This window comes from Sparus aurata, chromosome 16 (genome assembly GCF_900880675.1).
Source record: "Sparus aurata chromosome 16, fSpaAur1.1, whole genome shotgun sequence".
Classification (NCBI taxonomy): domain Eukaryota; kingdom Metazoa; phylum Chordata; class Actinopteri; order Spariformes; family Sparidae; genus Sparus; species Sparus aurata.
The window spans coordinates 5,507,825-5,527,492 of NC_044202.1; the positions used below are offsets into that span (position 1 = coordinate 5,507,825).

The window sequence follows — 19,668 nt, forward strand, 5'->3', positions numbered from 1 at the left end:
ACTGTGAATGTCCCAGTGTAAGTGTCAGGTTTGGTGACTGAGAATTTCTCCTCGCTGAACTCTGGTTCAAAGTTAGGTTTTGTGTTTTCCGTAGTGAACACTATCTGTTTCATCGTCTGTCCTGGAAGCTGTCTGTACCAGTACATCTGGAAATAGCTGGCAGTCTTGGTGTGACTGCAGTTCATTGTTGCATTTTCACCCTTCTCTTTCCACAGTATGTCAGTCTGTTTGACGTCACTTCCATCAGTCAGACCTGTGTGAAAAACAGTTAACAATACCTGAGGTCAACATTTTAATTTTGCATAAAGAAGAACATTTGTTTTTTGACTTTTTGTTCATTATCCCTTGAATATGTTAGTCAATACTGCAGAGTACTGGTGCATTTGTACTTCACCTTTCATCAAGAGCAGAAGTAGTAGCACACTGCAGAGACCGTGTTTTGTGATGTCCATGTTGAGAAAGTCAGAGTCGAACACATAACTGCCAGTGAAGTTACAGAGACAAAGAGATGCAGGTGGGAGTGTCTTATAGTGTGATATGTGGCATTTGATCAGAGTAACTGGGTACATTTGTGCTCCTCGAGGTCCCCCTACAGTGCATGAGATGATATGACAGTCATGCCAGCAGTGCACTGAGGTTTTTGTTCAGCGCTCTCATGTGTCTGTATTACTGTGTTTGCTCACAGAGCAGAAATACAAGCCTTCATCTCCTGGCTCCAGATTCTTCACTGTGAATGTCCCAGTGTAAGTGTCCGGTTTGGTGGCTGAGAATTTCCCTTCGCCGAAATTTCCAAAGTCGGGATTGTCTTTGCCGAATGCTGTGAACACTATAAGTTCCATTGTTTCCCCTGGAAGCTGTCTGTACCAGTACATCTGGGTAAAGCCCGCACTCTTGGTGTGATTGCAGTTCATTGTTGCATTTTCACCCTTGTCTTTCCACAGTATGTCAGTCTGGTTGACATCACTTCCATCAGTCAGACCTGTGTGAAAAAACAGTTAACAATACCTGAGTTGAACATTTCAAATTGCATGCAGCAGAACATCTTCTGTTTTTGCAGTCTTTGCTTTTTATATCTGTAAGTGCCGTTCATGTCAATAATGCAGTGGACAGATCTTCTTGTAACTCACCATTTGTCCAGAGCAGAAATAACAACAAGCTGAAGAGACCATGTTTTGTGATGTCCATGTTGAGAAAGTCAGAGTCGAGCACATAACTGCCAGTGAACTTACAGAGACAAAGAGATGCAGGTGGGAGTGTCTGATAGTGTGATATGTGGCGTTTGATCACAGTAACTGGGTACATTTGTGCTCCTCGAGGTCCCCCTACAGTGCATGAGATAACTAACAGTCACGCCAAAAGTGCACTGAGGTTTTTGTGCAGCGCTCTCATGTGTCTGTATCACTGTGTTCACTCACAGAGCAGAAATACAAGCCTTTATCTCCTGGCTCCAGATTCTTCACTGTGAATGTCCCAGTGTAAGTGTCAGGTTTGGTGACTGAGAATTTCTCCTCGCTGAACTCTGGTTCAAAGTTAGGTTTTGTGTTTTCCGTAGTGAACACTATCTGTTTCATCGTCTGTCCTGGAAGCTGTCTGTACCAGTACATCTGGAAATAGCTGGCAGTCTTGGTGTGACTGCAGTTCATTGTTGCATTTTCACCCTTCTCTTTCCACAGTATGTCAGTCTGTTTGACGTCACTTCCATCAGTCAGACCTGTGTGAAAAACAGTTAACAATACCTGAGGTCAACATTTTAATTTGCATAAAGAAGAACATTTGTTTTTTGACTTTTTGTTCATTATCCCTTGAATATGCTAGTCAATACTGCAGAGTACTGGTGCATTTGTACTTCACCTTTCATCAAGAGCAGAAGTAGTAGCACACTGCAGAGACCGTGTTTTGTGATGTCCATGTTGAGAAAGTCAGAGTCGAACACATAACTGCCAGTTAAGTTTGAGAGACAAAGAGATGCAGGTGGGAGTGTCAGATAGTGTGATATGTGGCATTTGATCAGAGTAACTGGGTACATTTGTGCTCCTCGAGGTCCCCCTACAGTGCATGAGATGATGTGACAGTTATGCCAGCAGTGCACTGAGGTTTTTGTGCAGCGCTCTCATGTGTCTGTATCACTGTGTTTGCTCACAGCACACAAATACAAGCCTTTATCTCCTGGCTCCAGATTCTTCACTGTGAATGTCCCAGTGTAAGTGTCCGGTTTGGTGGCTGAGAATTTCTCTTCGCTGAAACTTCCAAAGTCGGGATTTTCTTGGCCGATTGCTGTGAACACTATCAGTTCCATTGTTTCCCCTGGAAGCTGTCTGTACCAGTACATCTGGGAATAGTCGACAGTCTTGGTGTGACTGCAGTTCATTGTTGCGCTGTCACCCTTCTCTTTCCACAGTATGTCAGTCTGGTTGACATCACTTCCATCAGTCAGACCTGTGTGAAAAACAGTTAACCACACCTGAGGTCAACATTTTAATCTGCATGCAGCAGAACATTTACCGTTTTTTGCAGTCTTTGCTTATTCTATCTCTAAGTGCCATTCATGTCAATAATGCAGTGGACAGATCTTCTTGTAACTCACCATTTGTCCATAGCAGAAATAACAACAAGCTGAAGAGACCGTGTTTTGTGATGTCCATGTTCAGAAAGTCAGAGTCGAACACATAACTGCCAGTGAACTTACAGAGACAAAGAGATGCAGGTGGGAGTGTCTTATAGTCTGATATGTGGCATTTGATCAGAGTAACGCGGTACATTTGTGGTCCTCGAGGTCCCCCTACAGTGCATGAGATAACTGTCACAGTCATGCCAGCAGTGCACTGAGGTTTTTGTTCAGCGCTCTCATGTGTCTGTATCACTGTGTTGGCTCACAGAGCAGAAATACAAGCCTTTATCTCCTGGCTCCACTTTCTTCACTGTGAATGATCCAGTTTCAGCGTCAGGTTTGGTGACTGAGAATTTCTCCTCGCTGAAGGTGGGTTCAAAAACAGGATTGGAGTTTGTCATAGTGAACACTATTTGTTCCATTGTTTCTCCTGGCAGCTGTCTGTACCAGTACATCTGGTAATAGCCATTACCCTTCGTGTGGCTGCAGTTCATTGTTGCACTCTCACCCTGGACTTTCCACAGTATGTCAGTCTGGTTGACATCATTCCCATATATTAGACCTGTGTGATTAACAATGAAGTATTAAACAAACAGATCTTTATAATCAACCAATTTTTGGATGTTATTTTCTGACATAACTTCCATTTAACAAGTGAAAAACATGATCAAAAATAAGTGTATCAACAGTTGATTTAATTGCAAATTACCTGTAGTCCACAGCACAATGATTGATAATCTGAGGAGGCCGTAATGAATGGTGATAATATCCATGTTGTGTGAGAAATAAACTGCCAGAGTCTCTAATAGATACACAGATATAAAGAGCTGCAGGTGGGAGTGTCACTGGATTGTATGATGTGAGCTTCTGAATGCAAGTCCTTAAATGGGAGTAAAAGTGGTGCAAGAGGTCCCCCTACAGTCCATCACAGTAGAAAACAGAGAAAAAGGTTGACTGACTGTTCACCACAACTTGAACTTAACCTTACTCCTCTAATCCTTTAGGGGACAAGAGAAGTTCATAATCATGAAAATAACCTAGACTATTAATATTATTACGTGATATATGAAGATGTGAAAGGTTCAGCAGCATATATATATATATATATATATATATATATATATATATATATATATATATATATATATATATATATATATATATATATATATATATATAATGAATAACTTTACTTTTTACAGAGTGCTATTACAGGATCTGAAAACTTCTCCCACCACTCAGTTTTTGTTATTATTTTTTTTATCTAAAAAACAAACAAAACTACTTGGATTTTCATCAAACTACATGAAATCTAAAGATTCCGTGTAGTACGTGAAGGGATCACTAGTGTCGTCATGCCACTGGCGACACAACGACTGATGATTGGTTGACATTGTTCTTTTAAGAACACATCAACCAATGAGGAGTCGCTTAATGCAACAAGCCCCGCCCTCATGCTAGAGCTTGTTGTGGTTGACTTGGAAACCGTTTCAGCGTCGTTGGTGTGGTTGGAGGATAACATAATCACTGCAGGGATACACACGCAGTTAGCTTACCCGTAGCTTAGCCCTACCCGGGATTATAAACAAATGTATGTAAAATTGTTTTTTTATCGAAGCTCAGACTGTTTGCTGAGGAAGCTAAATATGTCTGGACCAAGTAAACAATGCCGCTTAGGTTAGCTAACGCTAGCAAGCTAACGTAGCTAACACTTATCAGCCTAGCTTCTCACAAAGGTTTGCTTTTCCGCTTGTTTTAGCTTCAACTGAACAGATATCATCTTATATACGACGCAGTTTGTTGCAGTGTTTTAGACTAAATGTGTAACTTATATGAAACACATAGTAGTTTGCTAGACCAACTGTTGACGGCAGAATAAAGCAAAGTATGAGCCAGTAGTAGTAGTTTTATGGTGCAACGTTAACCTAAACAATGTTTGGTATTTTCAGAATGAAAGCCTTCCTCCCTGGATTACTCTCCTTTTGCACTCAGAATAAAAGACATTACGGTGTCTGACAATGCAGGCAGGTGAGTGTCAGAAAGTAGCTAGTGATAACATATTGTTAAAATGACCCAGTGCAAGTAAAAGTCCTACAATAATGAAACTGTACAGGAGTATAATCAGCAAGTGCTGTTTAGTGGTTTAATCTACAAAACAGCCCCTTCTTTTACTTGTCAATCATGTTTTGTATGCATGTAACTAAATGTGGTAGGGTAGAAATCAAATGCAAAAAAAAGTGTCTCAGGATTGTACTCGAGTAAAGCAAATTTAGCCTTCACCACAGCAGCACGGATCGGTTGATCAGTGTTTTGCCCATTAATGACAGTCTAACCTGTTTACAGGTGAGAGTGATGACCGGGCAAAGACCCGGGAAAGATTCAATGAAGTGTTCAAGAAATACACTGAGCCAGAGAAGAAAAAGGTGAAGAAGAAGAAAAAGGCTGAAACTCGGGAGACGATTATAGTATGTGTTCTAATATCTGCAAACAACATATCAAACTTTAATGGTCTTACAGTTTAAGGTTGAATCACCCACACATATTGTATATTGACATTTCTTCGCTTCCCCCTTCCCTCGCTTCATTTAGCTTCAGGATCTAAAGAAAAATCTCGAGAAGGACACAGAAGATGATGAGACCATCCTCCAGAACACATATAACCCCGAAGATGGCAGCCCTCGCTACACCAAAAATAAACGACGAGAGAGGGAAACGGTGGAAAAGGTTAATGCCAACAACAGTAAAAATCAAGAGGAGATTCAGACTTCAAAAAGCAAGAAGAAGAGTAAGAGGGAGCTTCCCTCTCTCCCTGTACCTGAGGACATATCGAGTTACATCCAGGAGGATGTGGATACTTCCAAGTCTAAGATCGCTTTGAAGCCAGATGATGTAGATGGTGGAAAGGAACCAAAGCGAAAAAGTAAGAGGGATTTATTGTTGCACTGTCACCCATCTCTTTTTACAGTGTGTCAGTCTAGCTGTCATGCAAACAGTGTACTGGGGTTTTTGTTCCGCTTTCACATATGTCTGGAAATGTGTTGGTAAAGGCAAAGGAGCTACAGCGGCCAAGGCAGAGCGGCAAGTGGAGGACGCAGAGGACAAGCTGCTGCATGATTACCAGCAGCAGATCGTACAGGAAGAGGAGAGGAACTTAAAGAAGACAAAGGTCAAGGCTGAGGAAGAGAGTATTGTCTCCCAGAAAATTACGCTAAATAATGACGGTGGGAAGAAGAAAAAGAAAAAGCTGAAATCTGTAAACGCAGAGCTGGAAATTGGGTGTGTATAACTGCTAATATGATTTTTAAATTGGTGATAAAGATACAGGCTATAGTTTTGAGCAGCATTTTGACGATTCTATACATTTTGGTCCACTAGGGATCATGATGAAGGTGCTGACCAGGACGCTGATGTGGAAAACGAAACTGAATCCAAGGGAAAGAAGAAAAAGACGAAGAAAAAGCATGGTAACGGGATGTTTGTTGTCAGCAAAGCTCCCTTTCAGAGTCAATATAATGTACGTTGATTGATGTTGATTTCAATTTCCCATTTTTCAGTTGTCGAAGAAAAGAGTGAAACTGACGGAGAAGCTCCACAGAGGCCAACGTTTGACGACAGCCTCGTGCTGGGAGTGTACGTCCACAGATCAGATCGCCTCAAGAACAACCTGCTCATCTCACACCCCATGGTGAAGATCCATGTTGTGGATGATATCACTGGACAGTATGTGAAGAAAGAAGACTGGTGAGAATGGACTCCTTAGCATCTACATTAGTTCACTGTTTAATTACAAATTTATATTATGTTTACACATTGGTATTGGTGTTGTGTTTCAATTTCTGGGTACTTTTCTTTTGATGCTTGATTGTGACATCGGCACCTCAGTTATTCATGTTAGATAAATCAAGGCGTGGTTTACAGTTATTGTAACGTCAGATTTCCAAGGAAGAAGAAGGTAATAACACCTTTGAATGAACACAATACATACTAGTAACCCTACCCTCCAACTGTGTGCATTCAGTTTCAGTATTTTTATACTTTTGCTTAACAAAATGTCTGCCTTTGTTTTTCATAGCCATCGGCATGTCTCCTCGTTTTATGAGAAAGAGAACGTGGACCACATTCTTCCCATCATGACTCAACCTTTCGACTTCAAGAAGAACAAATCGATCATCCCAGAGTGGCAGGAACAGATCATCTTTAATGAACGCTTTGGGTATTTTGTTGAACAAAACGATGAAAGCCCCAGAGTTCTGCTCTTCTTCGAAGTAAGAGACACGTCAGGGAGTCACATTGGGCCAATTTTTATGTAGATGTGAGTAACAGTTTATTTAAATGTTTCTGTAAGATCCTGGACTTCATGACCATGGAAGAAGCAAAAGCCAAAGTTGATGTTGACAAGCACGAGCGAGGATTCAGGAAGATTGCATGGGCATTCCTCAAGGTACTATATTTGGTTTGGCCAATCAGAAAAGAAAGTCTGAATTTGTTTAAATTGCTCTTTTTAATACTTATTTCCTTCATCTTTTAGCTTGTTGGCACGAATGGTGTGCTGAACATCGACACGAAAGTTCGCCTCCAGCTCTTCTGCCCTCCACCTCGGGCAAAAAGACAGCCTAAAACGATTGAGGTGGTCGAGTGGTGGAGGAAGTTCCCCCGAAACAAATACGCATCCACCCTTTATGTCACGGTGAAAGGAATTAAACTCCCCGAGCATGTGAGTTAATTGCTGCTTTATAGCTGTAACAATGTATGTATCTTTGCAATGGATACTTCAGTCTAACATTTCCACCAGACTCAGTAATATGTTGAAGGTGAAACGTTTTTGGTTCTGCAGGTGGACCCCAGTATACGGTCCATGATGGCTTTACAGGAGGAGAGGGGAAGCACGTCCTACAGTGAACTGCAGAATGAAGTCGCCAAGAGAAGCCTGACGCAACCGCTAGACAGCAAGCCGCCAGTGTTGAGATGGAGCAGGCTGCCTGGACAGGTTGGTCGAATTGTATTTCCTCAGTAAAGTTATTCTTCTTCTTCTCTCATCTTTCTGTTAGATTAAACACTTCACTGTGGGTGGAAGCACTTATCCATGCCAAAAAGTAATACTCTTTATTTGGCATCCATGGAGCTAGAAATACCTCAGTAACATTTAAGAAAATATTGTATGTAACCACAGCTGTTGTCCCTATTTTTTGGACCCGGACTGAAACATGATTGCATGAGCATCACCAGACTCTTTCCGTTAAAGGCCTGTCAGATTCCAAACAAGCCCATGCTGTCATTCCGCGGCGGACAGATGGGATGCTTCACAGTGCTCTTCTCTCATGCCGGGACAATACTGGCTGCTGCTTGTGCTGACAGAGACACTTTCCCCGTTGTAGGTAAGCAACACTTCATCTGTGTAAAACTGCCCCTCTGCTGATGTCCCTCTGTGACACCTCAGCAGAAATATACAGCTCATTAAGTCGCTGTTTATACGATGTAGTCAGTAACGGCTCTCAGGATGACATCAGGAGGAGACATCAGGCATATATAAACAAATATATAAATGAATTGCTAAAAATCTATTGTGTTATTGTTTCAGTGTATGAGATTCCCTCTGGCAAAGCTCTGGCTGCCTTTCGTGGCCATCTGAAAATAGTCTACGATCTCTGCTGGTCCAGAGACGATCGGAGACTTTTGTCTGCCTCTTCTGATGGCACTGTCAGGTAACTTTCTGTTCGTCATATTTAAAAAGGAAAGCGGGCGAGTGGACGACTGCCTTTTGTCACTGCTGGTGAATGAACTGCTGTTTTTTGCAGCGCCTCTCGGGGGAGCAAGTCCTCCTTGTAGTAAAAAGGCTCACTATGTCTTTACGTCAGCAGTGACACAGCGTGTTTGGGGCTAAGTGGTGACACACTGACTCAAAGGAATTATTTAAAGAACATTCCTCGAATGCACAAAAGAGTGTTTGCATTATTCAGTTGTTATTGCTCTCGTCCCGCAGAGAGTGGAATGTGGAGAGGCTTCTCGCAACAGCCCAGAAGGTGCTCCCTCATCCGTCCTTTGTGTACTGTGCTCAGTACCACCCCACAGCCCAGAACCTGGTGGTGAGCGGGGGCTATGACTCCGTGATACGAGTGTGGAGGCTTGATGTCGACGACGTGAACGGCCAGCTGCTGCAGGAGTTCGAGGGTCACAGCAGTTTCATCAACACAATTTGTTTTGACTCTGAAGGTAGGAAATATATTTATTGTTAATGCTTTTACCAGCCACGATTAAACAAACTGCGGTGCGCTGTTTATGAAATGTGAGGCTTGACTTCTTTTGTGACGTGATGGAAGAACTTGAACTTGTCTCGCATTGAAGTTTATGTTCCTCTTGATGTAATTAGGTAGAAGAATGTTCTCCGCCGACTACACAGGCCTCATCATTGTGTGGAAAACTAAAACTAATGACGGCAGGCAGCGTCAGCCGTCTCAGCGCTGGAGCATAGAGAAGGTACAGGAGAAATCATTTTCTAATGTTTGATGTGCATGAACACATACAGTTGAATTTTACACATGTTCTCTCTCTGCAGAAAATCGAGGAGAGTGACCTCAGAGGTGTCTCCATCAACATGCTGCAGCTCCATCCGAACGGGCGGTGCCTGCTCATCCATGCCAAAGGCAGCGTCCTGAGGATGATGGACCTGAGAATGTAAATGGGTTCCTTCTCTTTAATACAATACAACTAGATGTTTCTCAGCTTGTGGTGCTCCACATAATAAAACATGTAAATAGGTGCGCTATATAAAACCATGTCATTCATTCATCTGCTCCTTTCAGTCTGGCTGTAAAGAAGTACAGTGGAGCCATAAACTACAGAGAGCGGATCTACAGCACTTTCACACCATGTGGGAACTTCCTCTTCTCTGGCAGCGAGGACGGGATGGCGTACGTCTGGAACACATACACAGGTGTGAATCATGTTTATTTTTTCTGTAACAAAGAAGCCGGGCGGCTCTTCACAGTACTCTGCGTTGGCTCCAGCTGTCAGTCTTGTTGTCCTCCCAGGTGACCAAGTTGCAGTCTACTCGGAGCTCTGTTACCGCACCGCTCTCCACGGCGTGGCGTTCCACCCTCACGAAAACATGGTAGCTTTCTGCGCCTACGGTCAGAGCCAGCCCATCCACGTGTACCTGTACGACCGCAAAGGTTTGTGAAAGCATCCGAATCGTTCGTCGATGTGCTCAGACCCTTGCGGTGTTTGCTCAGACTGTGTCATGCTGTATCACGCAGTGTCCCAGCTGGAGATGCACAACGTAAAAGCAATGTCGACTGTCAGCAGAGCAGCTTCTGTGGACGCCAAAACCACCAGAAACACACCTGACCCGCCCGCGTTACAGGACACAGCTAGTGCTTTGGCCCTGGATCAGTTCGCCCAGGCAACAAGACTTTCACTGAAAATGCAGTATGTGAAGGAGCAGCTGGACTCCGCACTTGTAAGTACTCATCCTTTATAGCTTTAAAATAATTAAACATAGAAATAAAGAAATCTAATATTCTTTCCTTTCCTTTTTAGGAACCTCATCCAAGGTTTACAACGTCTGGATACATGAATGAGCAGGGTACTGTATATTTTTTATCTTTTGTACAGTTAATATAACAAACATAATGTGCTGCCTTACATCTCGACCAACCCACGTTAATCCTACACTGTCTCTTTATTTACACACTGAATAATCTGTCTGTTGTGTGTTTGGTTTGCAGACAAAATGGGCATTACTCACACAGGGAGGAGTCTGACATTAGATTCTGGCCCAGTGAGTGTTTGATCAGTCTTCCTTAAACACACCTTTGCATACTCAAGTCTTTATTCAGGTCATAGATGGTGATGTGACCTGTCGGGCTCCTCATGCCAACATTGATTTTGTTCTCTAATCTCTTAACCAGCTTGTTTTTGGGTTTCCTCGAGTGCTGGGGAAGGAAATGCCACAAAAATAAGTCTGTAGACTGTGTTTCAATACTTAATTGTTTAGCACAGCATTAAAGAAGTGCTATTGGTTTTTCAGATTATCCTGCTTTTAATTCAGTCTTGACTTTTAATTGACCACTGCACTGTACATCATGCACTTACTAGAAAATTGCATCAGGAACCCCTGAAGGTCTTCACCAAACAGAAAGCAGTCATTAATTCACTGCCGTTTTTTAAAATGAACCAAAGTAGTATGCAACTCACGTCCAGCTTTTTTCGTTTAAGACGGGATTAAACGCTTCGTTACCTCCTCCGTCTTTCCTGTCGCCGCACTCCAAGCTGCAGCTGTCTGGTTCCCTGGCGGAGCAGCTTATCCCCCAGGCGGCTCTTAGCACCCAAAACCGTGAGTGGCTTGTTCAGTTAATCACACTGTTACGTGTCTTCGACCAGCGAATGGTTTAACTGCAGCTCCCTGATGCTGTGAGGTCAAATATTTTCTAAGATTATTGCGGCACAACGTATAGCATGTGGTTACCAAATGCTTCCAGCATTTCGGTGTAGAGTCTCTCAGGGCATGTACACCATACACAGAGAGAGGGATGGACCGCTTGTGATGTTCACATGTGTCCGTAAGTGATCTCTGTAAACAAAAGTCGATGTCTCGTGATGAAATATTCATTGTGATCTTCTTCCTGTTTCAGGCGGGTTCAGTCCAGTCGGTCAGCGTCTGAGAGGAGCTTTATCTTACAAGCAATCGGTGAGTCTGTTAAAGGCACAGCTGGAGGATATATGATGCTCTGACCCTGTGCTTTAGGAGTTGTTCTCCAGCTGGATCTCTTGAGCATGAGCATGATACACTGATTAGTCAACTGCTAATAGGGTCTGCAACAAAGCATGCATCCATTCATATTGCTGCTCCAGGATTAAAGGAAAGTTGTTTTGCTCCCTCAGACTCTGCCTGACTCCCTTCCCTCAGGCCTCCGCGTGGAAACAGACTCTCCTCCTGTTCAACAAGTCGTGAGTATGCACTGCGGCCGTGAGCTCCGTCACATGCAGTCTCCCTCCTCCTCGCGTTCAACCCCTCCACCTCTGTGTTCCTACTCTAGGTCGTCTCGCTCGGTAACTACAAAGCGAATCGAGCGGACGAACTGACCGTGCGCCGCGGCGATGTCATCCAAGTGCTGTACAAAGACAACGAGTGGTGGTGGTTCGGCCGTCTGGCCAATGGGCAGCAGGGATACTTCCTTGCTTCTCACGTATCAGATCAGAGTAAGTGGATTATATTTTTCCTTGGATGGTTTTCATTCATGTATACAATGTAATTAATGTATACAACTATTTTTTATTGCAGTAGATTTTAATGAAGAGGCGACTCAGTCAAACACAGCCTTGTCTGAGGGGACTGTGGAGAGGTCAACACCAACCAGGGTAAGAAGGCTGAGTGAAACTGTGGCATCTGTCTTGTGAATCGTAACATCATAACGTTCTCAGTTTCATTACGGGCTAAAAGGAGTCGAAGGGTGTTTTCTGTTCCTGCTTGGTGGAAGTGATTTTACCTTTCTTTTCCCCCTAAAACTCCCTCTGAAGGTCTGAATGGTGGCTTTTAAAGGCTTGATGGTATCTGATGGTACCAGCTGGAATTAATGTCAGCGACACATTAAATGCCCAAAAAAAGAAATGCCTGCAGACTGCTGTCTTGCTTCCAATTATTTTTTTTATTGTACATAATACACAGCATCTTTTGTGCATGCATGCATTACCTCAAGTCACCTCAGGAAGATCATCTGCGGTTGAGACTTTGTCATGTCCTGAATAAAAGAAGGATTGTGAAGGAGATAGCAGTGTGTCAGTATTTATAGCGCTGTAAGTGCTCAGTATGTTCCAGACTGCTGACATTCTGACGAATGAGACTTCCATCCCCTTATTATTTTCTGGTAAAACGAAGATAAGTCATGAGCCACTACTTAGCCTTCAGTGTGGGAGAATTAATTCATTATTAAAAAATGCATGATGGTTGTGGTCCGTCGTACAATATCTGTAAGGTTCGATTCCTCTCCTGTCTGCTCATAGAGAAGTTCTGTCCTCATTTTTTTCTCCTTCCCGACTTCTACAAGGTGTCTGCTGCCGTCAGTTCTTCGGGGGAGCTTATGTTTCTTTCTGAGCCGAACCTCTCTGACACCGAACCTGAGTTGACTGATGCCAGGTAAAAGTGGAAACGGACAACTTTTCATCTTTCTCTCATCCTTGTGATTTCCTGTGGTATTACTGTTGCAAATATGACAATAGCAACGTGACTACAGCAAGTATTCTGGCTAACTGTCCAGTCCAAAAAACAATCCCAATTCGACCTAGAAACCCTGATCTCTGTGCTTTGAAAAGGCAGAATTAAACATCCAGTTGTAATAATAAGTAAGCAGGTTTTATGAATTACTGATCGAGCAGAAGGAATGCTGGTTTTGAACCGTCTCAAGTCCTGCTGGTAAGAAGAAACGGCGAGGGAGCAGGCTTTGACACAACACCAGAGCGCTCGCCATCCAGTGAATTCCCGTCCATTCACTCCTGTTTAACCTCAGTTCCTATCACTCTCGCTCTTCACCTCCTTCGCCTCCTCCATCAGCTGGGTTCTTTTTCTTTTGCAGTTTAGATTTTCAAGTTCCACCCTTACCTGGGGATATGAACAAACCCCTCTGTAAAAAGCTTCAGAATATAGAGAGGAATACAACTGGACAGTTTAGAATCCTCCTTATCACTTCTCGAGGCTCCATGTGTTGTGTTTCATTAAGAATAGCAAGATTACACAGGTTTATGACTGACTCTTCTATGGTTTAGGACTAATGAATACTGACGGTGAACTATGGTTTCCCCCCGCAGATCGAGAAGGAAAAAGAAGGTGAAGAAGTCGGAAGGGGCTTCATTTTCAGATGCGTCAGAGTCGAGCAGGAGGAGAGGCAGGTCGACAGACAGACCTCTCCCGAAGAGACCGACAGGCCGGACTAACGGTGCCTTTGAGCCTGAAACATAAACCCATCCACACATGATTTGTTGCGAGTCGTGTGCTCTTTCTTCTATTTATATAAAACACATTTTTCTAACAGCAATAAACTTGTTTTGTTTTTTTATATTTAACAGTCGGTATGTTTATATTATGTATTGTATTTAATACAGACTGACTAATGAAATGTAATTTGTAAATGAAAAGTTGTCTTCTCTAGTTTATTTTGTATGTTTTTAAATATTTAATATTATGCACATTTTTACAGATGATATAGAAAGCAACATTTCTGTAATATCACAGTTATATTTTATAAGCCTGTGAGAGATTGAAATTTGTATGTGACACATCTTCACAACTGTTAAAAAATAAAATGTGTTAATTTCTAAATGTTTTGGTTTTTTTATCTTTCTATGAATCACATGTAAAGTCTCACTTTTCATATCTAAAAATCTGCTTCATATTTCTGGAACAAAATACACATCTTAATAAAAGTGAACAATATAGTTGTACTAAGAGTGAAGTCAAACATACACAAATCATTAATGATAGAAGTTATTGGTTAATATACAACTACAGTGTAAAGATAATTCACGACATCTCTCATTTTAGGGGAAAAAAAGGAAAGAAAGAAAAAAACATTTTACAAAAAGTCCCAAACTACTTCAGTTGTTGAGGAGAATGCTGCAACTCTGTTTTGCTGTGAAGCTCCAGAGATCAGCATGAGGGTGAGTAGATAAAGACTTTTCATTTTTGGGTGAACTGCTCCTTTAATCATCATGCCACTTGTGTGCACTGCACAGGAATGGCGTTGATAGAGTGAATAAATAGAAAGGTCTGACATTGATATATTTACTGTTTTTATTCAAATCAGTTTAACACATAAATAACACATAAAATCACCACAGTGAAGATGCACGTGGACCACGAGAGGTTCACTGTCACCTGTCTAACACTTAACATGCTCCCATCTGTCATGTTACTACGACTGTGGTCGGTATTCATCGGCATAAAATCCACCTCATGTGACGTAGAAAAATAAGACCATTAATGCGGCGGAACAAAAGGCACATTTAGTTTGTGATCTGGACTTAAAATGTCCTGTGATTTCCAGTGGTTAACCTCATGTTACAGTCATCATCTATAGTACAACTATACATCAGTGCACATATGAAATAATCTATATAAATCTAAATGTACCAACTTTAAAATCAGTGACACTGTCGTACCGCTGTTACTCGGCAATGAGGTTGTCACAATACCAGAATTGTAAGTTTCAGGCACACGGAACAGGGTAACTTTCTTCTTTTCCTGTGCGGAGTATGCAGCATATCTGTTCATCAGTGGACATCAGTACGTTCAATACTGTTAAACACGACGTATCAAAAAAGTATTTATGCAGAACTGACTACAAACGATTTTTCAGGCACTTGATAAAAAAAAATGTTTTTTACTGTAAAACCTACGTATTGTAAAATCACTATCCTCTCTCCAACACCAACAATGATTTATCAAAAACATTAAAATGGAATTAATAAACTTGAGTAGCTCGGAGGCTAATTCCCACGAGCAGCTGACACTTCTTGTTCTTTACGGCGTCCTCTCACACGCTGCGAGCGCCTCATTCAGCCAGGAGAGGAGTGCTTTCATCTTTTCGCCGACTTTCTTCCCGAGCGCTGGAATTCAAACACAGAGTCAGTGTTAACGAGCAATACAGAATTGAGATAGCACTGCCATGTGTTTTTATCTGAGGGTTAATGATTACCTTTGCCGCCGTGGGCCTTCGTAGAGATAACACAGAGCGAGGAGAAAGGCCTGAGGACAGAGTTGTTCTTTGAGTTTCATGTGTGTGACCGCTCAGAAACCAGAATGACACGCTTCTTTTTCCATCAATCTTCGAAGTGTGTTTAACCTCTGGACGACTTACAGGCCTGGAATCTCTTTTCTCCACCGCTTAAACAAATGACGTGCGACTAAAGAGAGCAACTTTCGCGACCTCGTGCTGTCTCTGTCACACTGGCATCTGAAAACCACCGTCTAACCACCGTATGGTCTCAAAGTGTGAATGGGATCTTTCAAATCACAAGAAGACAATAAAAATGCTCATGACGTCTGAACAAACCGATACTTACCGCTAGAAACGCCAACCCTCCTTGGACTACAGCTGCCCACTTAAAGCTCAGATGCTGTGTGATAAGGCCTCCCACCACTGGGCCGTAAAACATCCTGAAAAAACACACGTTTCCACTTTAAAACCCAGAAGAAAACATAAAAAAATCAAATCACAGGAAACCAGCGCAACAATTCATTTCATAGTTCGTGTATAATCAACCGGCTCGAACTCACCCTGTGGACCAAACTGCCCCAAACAGCCCAGAGACCATTCCAAGAGTGCTCAGTCCCTCTTCGTATCCGAGGTCACTACACAGAGGAAAGAATGTGCAGCGTGTGTTTCACCTTATACTCAGGTCATGAATGTAAGGGCGCAACATGTGAAGCCACTCACTATGCACATCCGATGATCTCAGGGAACGTCGGGATTGCAGTCATGCCCAGAGAAAACCCGATTACGCCGAGCATGAGGACCAGCAACCACAGCCGGCTGCACACGCGAACAAACAAAAACAGAAATAAAGCAGATAATAAGTGCAGTTCCAGAAATGTGGTAGTGGTCCTTTAACGTAAAAGGGTCTCGAAAGTTTCACCTCGGGAGGTAAAAGAAGGGAGCGGGGCCGAGGAAACAGAAGCCAGTCGCAGTTGCGACACCTCCGATCACCATGAACCAGCTCCTGGTGGCCTGATGAACACCAACACACACAAGGGATTTACTTTACAGTCTAAATAACAAGCCTGCAACGAAGAGAGAGCTATCCACGTCTGCTTCAGCACTCACAGGATATTTATCGGTGAAATACCCCATCAGCGGTGACGCCAGACAGTACGGCAGGGACAGACCCAGCATGATCAGTCCCACGTAGCCTGCTGAGAGCCCGAACTAGACACAACAGAGACGAACAATACGCTTTAGATTCGGGAACACATATTAACCAATAACTAGCTGCTTATATACATGAACACATTACTCTCTACAACTAGGTCATTAACTGAGAGTTTACCTCAACAACTTCCTGATTGCGGCTTGTTGATCGTCAGAAAGGAAGTTATTCTACACGGGAACGATCTTAATGTGCTCGCTCACTGTACGTGAAACCACGAGAAGAGTCAGCTTCTCTTAAATTGGCCATGTGGAGTCTCCGTGTGTGACTCCTTGAGGTGTAGCAAATATGTAAAGTGCTTTTACTTGTTCGTAAAACATTTGCAAGAACTGAGTTTTTCAAGTACATTAAATCCAGCTTTATTTGCATCTAATGTAAAGATCCTAATTCATGTACAGCAACTTCCTTACAGCAGTTATTGGGAGTTTATTGAGGTAAAACGATACTCTGCATACTGATAAGCAACTGGTAAGTGCATCATTTAATTTCTACATTTTTTTCTGGTTAATTTGAAAAACAAAAAAAATGTACCGTCTCCATAGCAAACAAGGACAACGTGGCATCCAGGAAGCCCAGTCCCGCGCTAAGAGTGAATATGGCGTAGCAGATGAGGACGACTTTCACTTTGGTGAGAAGTCGAAAGAACGAATCCTTCGAGGGATCGGACTCTTGAGTGGACAGAAGCACAACAAGCCGTTCAAAGTCCGAATATTTAGAAATGACTCAAAACGAACGATTAATATGCTGAAATCTCAAACTATTACCGATGGTTGGCAAGACGTATATGTTGAAAGGAACCATAATCAACAGGAAACATCCGAGAAGCAGAAAAGGGACTTCATATCCGAAAGACTGATAGAACCACCCTCCAACTGGAGGCCCCATGATGAGCCCGAGTCCTGTGAAAATCTCCAAACTACCCTGAAGAGAGAGAATAGCAGCAATATAAAGTATGCATTTGTATTAACAGTGCATAGAAGAAGAAGAATCAGATCATTTCCACGGACTGTAAACCAGAGGTTATTTATTATTTTTCATGGCGCTGGGAGAAACGGGGGGAAAACACACGAACTATAATGCTTTTCTTGTCTGCTTCCTGATTCTAATGGCCAAACAACATGCCTGTCGCACACAAGAACTCGTCTGCACTCACCAGCACAGTCGCCACATTGTTTGGGAATATTTTTGCTGTCATGGCGAAAGTGGAGGTCGTCGCAGCGGCAAAGCCCAGCGCGTCGATCGACCTCACGAACAAAACACAGAGCAATGAAGGGGGGTCCTGACGGCACCCGATCTAGTAATCGGGCAAGACGAGAAAAACAATAAATTCATGTTAAAGGAGGTCTAAAACAAACTCGGATTGACTGCGTGGGCCTGTCAATTTGGTTCTTAAATAGTCTTGAACAGATTAAATCACAGCTCCTCAATTATCTACTTCAAATAAAGAATTATAAAAAACACTTGCCAATAGAATATTGTGCTATATATGGCAGCTCCGTCATTTTGTTTCCTTGCAGTCTGGCGATTAATTAAATTACACGTTAACGTTTTTAAATGGTGAGGCTTGTGTGATTGTGTATTTTTTCTTACTGTCAGCAAACCCCAGCAAACAATGTCTGCATTAATCCGCCTCTAAATACTTTCCATCTTTCCCACCCTGGCCCTGCAGCTCTCCGCCTCGGCTCCATTCAATCCTACTGAATTTGTAAATGTTTAAGTAATGTGTCACATATTATCGTTTCGCATTTTTTTAAAGGTGCAATATTAAAGATGCAAACGTCAGAAATGCTGAAAAGCGCTAGACGACATCTTCAAATGTCTCGTTTTGTCCACAGCCCACAGATATTCAGTTAAATGTCACAGAGAAGCAACAAAACATATAAATCATAACATTTAAAAAGCTGTCATTTGGACCAACGCTTACCCGAATATGATGGTGCAGACTGACGACACAAAAAGCCCGGCCACAAGCATGAATTTTGCACCAATTTGCACGATCTGAAACAACAACAGAGAGAGAGCAGATCACTGTGCTGCAAATCACTCTTCACACAGCAAGAAACTAATGATTAATCCCATATACTTACATATTTCCCATTATCAATGACCGATTAAATTGCAGACGGCGTAGCACCAAATATGAGGCCGATGACAGTTTGACTGGCTCCCTTATTCTCCGCCTGTGGAGAAAAATTCATGTAATCCATTACAGACCCGAGGAGAAATAACTGAGACGTCTAGTCAAAACACCACCAAGTAACAGACTCATTAACACCAAGGGTCAAAAAGGTGATAACATATAGAGATAACAGAGCCGGGCCCCTATTTTCATCATCATTTATTTATTGCTGCACTTTGCCCTGACCGTTGTCTGGCAGTGAAGACACATGACGTCTGCTGATGGTACCTGCCACCATCAGTCAGACGAGGTTAACAGAGCCGGTCATTCACTGGCCTCCAGGACGGCTTTCTGATGTCCAGCACATGATCGCTCATTCATTCCACTGAGGAGCCACGACTGGTTGTCTAATCTATGAGCTTCACAGTGACGTTGGTGCACAAACGAGCATTACAAATGACGTGCTTCATCCACAGCTGTTCCCCTCAACTTTAAATGCATGCCCTTTGATTGAAACAGAGGTTTTCACTTCCCTAATTGCAGACAACAGCTGTTGTTTAAGATTTTACCAGTTTCAATGATCCGTCTCTGTAAATATGGAGAAAAATATGTCAGTGTTGCCGTATTTTATACTGTTATTTTTACTGATTTGAGCCTCTACAACTTCCCAAAGGTTACATCCTGTGTTTCAGACTAGGTGGCACCTGACAACGAGGGGAAAGGGTACCAATTGTAAATGGGACTGAGCCCAAACATACCCCTTCATAGCAACAGCTCCCTGATGGCAGGACAGTGCGTCCTGTCACACTGCCAAAACTGCTCAAGAGTGACCTGAGTAATGCTCAAACTGATCCCAGTCCCATCAAACAGGTCGTGCCTGTTTGTGTTTGGCACCAGGGTGGCGATGGCGTTTCCTTTGAGTCCTGTTGATGCAAGATGGGGCCTATTTGGATTGGACTTCCAGCGTAACGCATGGATGCTCGGTCGGATTGAGATATGTGGAATTTGGAAACCAGTTTGAATT

At 42.7% G+C, this 19,668-nt stretch overlaps 3 protein-coding genes and 2 gene segments (V, D, J or C); 1 reads left to right on the forward strand and 4 right to left on the reverse strand.

The window, feature by feature from the left end:
- Positions 1-653: 653 nt before the first annotated feature.
- Positions 654-1,185, reverse strand: LOC115566054 (T cell receptor beta variable 29-1-like). The segment is given in 2 exon segments: positions 654-979; positions 1,128-1,185. Coding segments are annotated over 2 exon segments (384 nt in total).
- LOC115566107 (T cell receptor beta variable 29-1-like) lies at positions 1,176-1,980 on the reverse strand. The segment is given in 2 exon segments: positions 1,176-1,711; positions 1,852-1,980. Coding segments are annotated over 2 exon segments (384 nt in total).
- A 130-nt stretch (positions 1,981-2,110) lies between these two features.
- On the reverse strand, positions 2,111-3,102 carry LOC115566055 (uncharacterized). Its single transcript, XM_030391806.1, has 3 exons — positions 2,862-3,102; positions 2,585-2,779; positions 2,111-2,436 (listed from the first exon to the last, which is right to left on the reverse strand). Exons 1-3 carry the CDS (start codon positions 3,100-3,102, stop codon positions 2,111-2,113), a joined length of 762 nt encoding a protein of 253 aa, XP_030247666.1.
- A 978-nt stretch (positions 3,103-4,080) lies between these two features.
- On the forward strand, positions 4,081-13,656 carry LOC115566101 (jouberin-like). Of its 3 annotated transcripts, none has more exons than XM_030391831.1 (28): positions 4,081-4,199; positions 4,558-4,636; positions 4,952-5,073; positions 5,198-5,528; positions 5,656-5,884; positions 5,984-6,072; positions 6,163-6,349; positions 6,681-6,873; positions 6,954-7,049; positions 7,137-7,322; positions 7,443-7,595; positions 7,851-7,983; positions 8,187-8,310; positions 8,589-8,818; positions 8,976-9,082; positions 9,162-9,280; positions 9,409-9,539; positions 9,637-9,777; positions 9,862-10,064; positions 10,145-10,190; positions 10,333-10,385; positions 10,823-10,940; positions 11,239-11,294; positions 11,489-11,554; positions 11,644-11,806; positions 11,889-11,965; positions 12,652-12,740; positions 13,409-13,656. In XM_030391831.1, the coding sequence occupies exons 2-28, from the start codon at positions 4,627-4,629 to the stop codon at positions 13,557-13,559; spliced, it is 3,603 nt and encodes a 1,200-aa protein (XP_030247691.1). In that variant the 5' UTR covers positions 4,081-4,199; positions 4,558-4,626; the 3' UTR covers positions 13,560-13,656. The 3 variants fall into 3 exon arrangements, with proteins under 3 accessions (XP_030247691.1, XP_030247693.1, XP_030247692.1); XM_030391833.1 differs by having other exon boundaries at positions 11,892-11,965; XM_030391832.1 differs by having other exon boundaries at positions 4,092-4,344.
- Positions 13,657-14,600: 944 nt separating this feature from the next.
- Positions 14,601-17,823, reverse strand: LOC115566056 (MFS-type transporter SLC18B1-like; the record flags this gene model as incomplete). The annotated part of the gene is given in 11 exon segments (XM_030391807.1): positions 14,601-15,205; positions 15,295-15,344; positions 15,662-15,755; positions 15,876-15,950; positions 16,036-16,131; positions 16,235-16,326; positions 16,423-16,524; positions 17,057-17,193; positions 17,290-17,446; positions 17,679-17,774; positions 17,776-17,823. Coding segments are annotated over 11 exon segments (1,002 nt in total), but the record flags the coding sequence as incomplete, so codon positions are not given.
- Between the last annotated feature and the right edge of the window lie 1,845 nt (positions 17,824-19,668).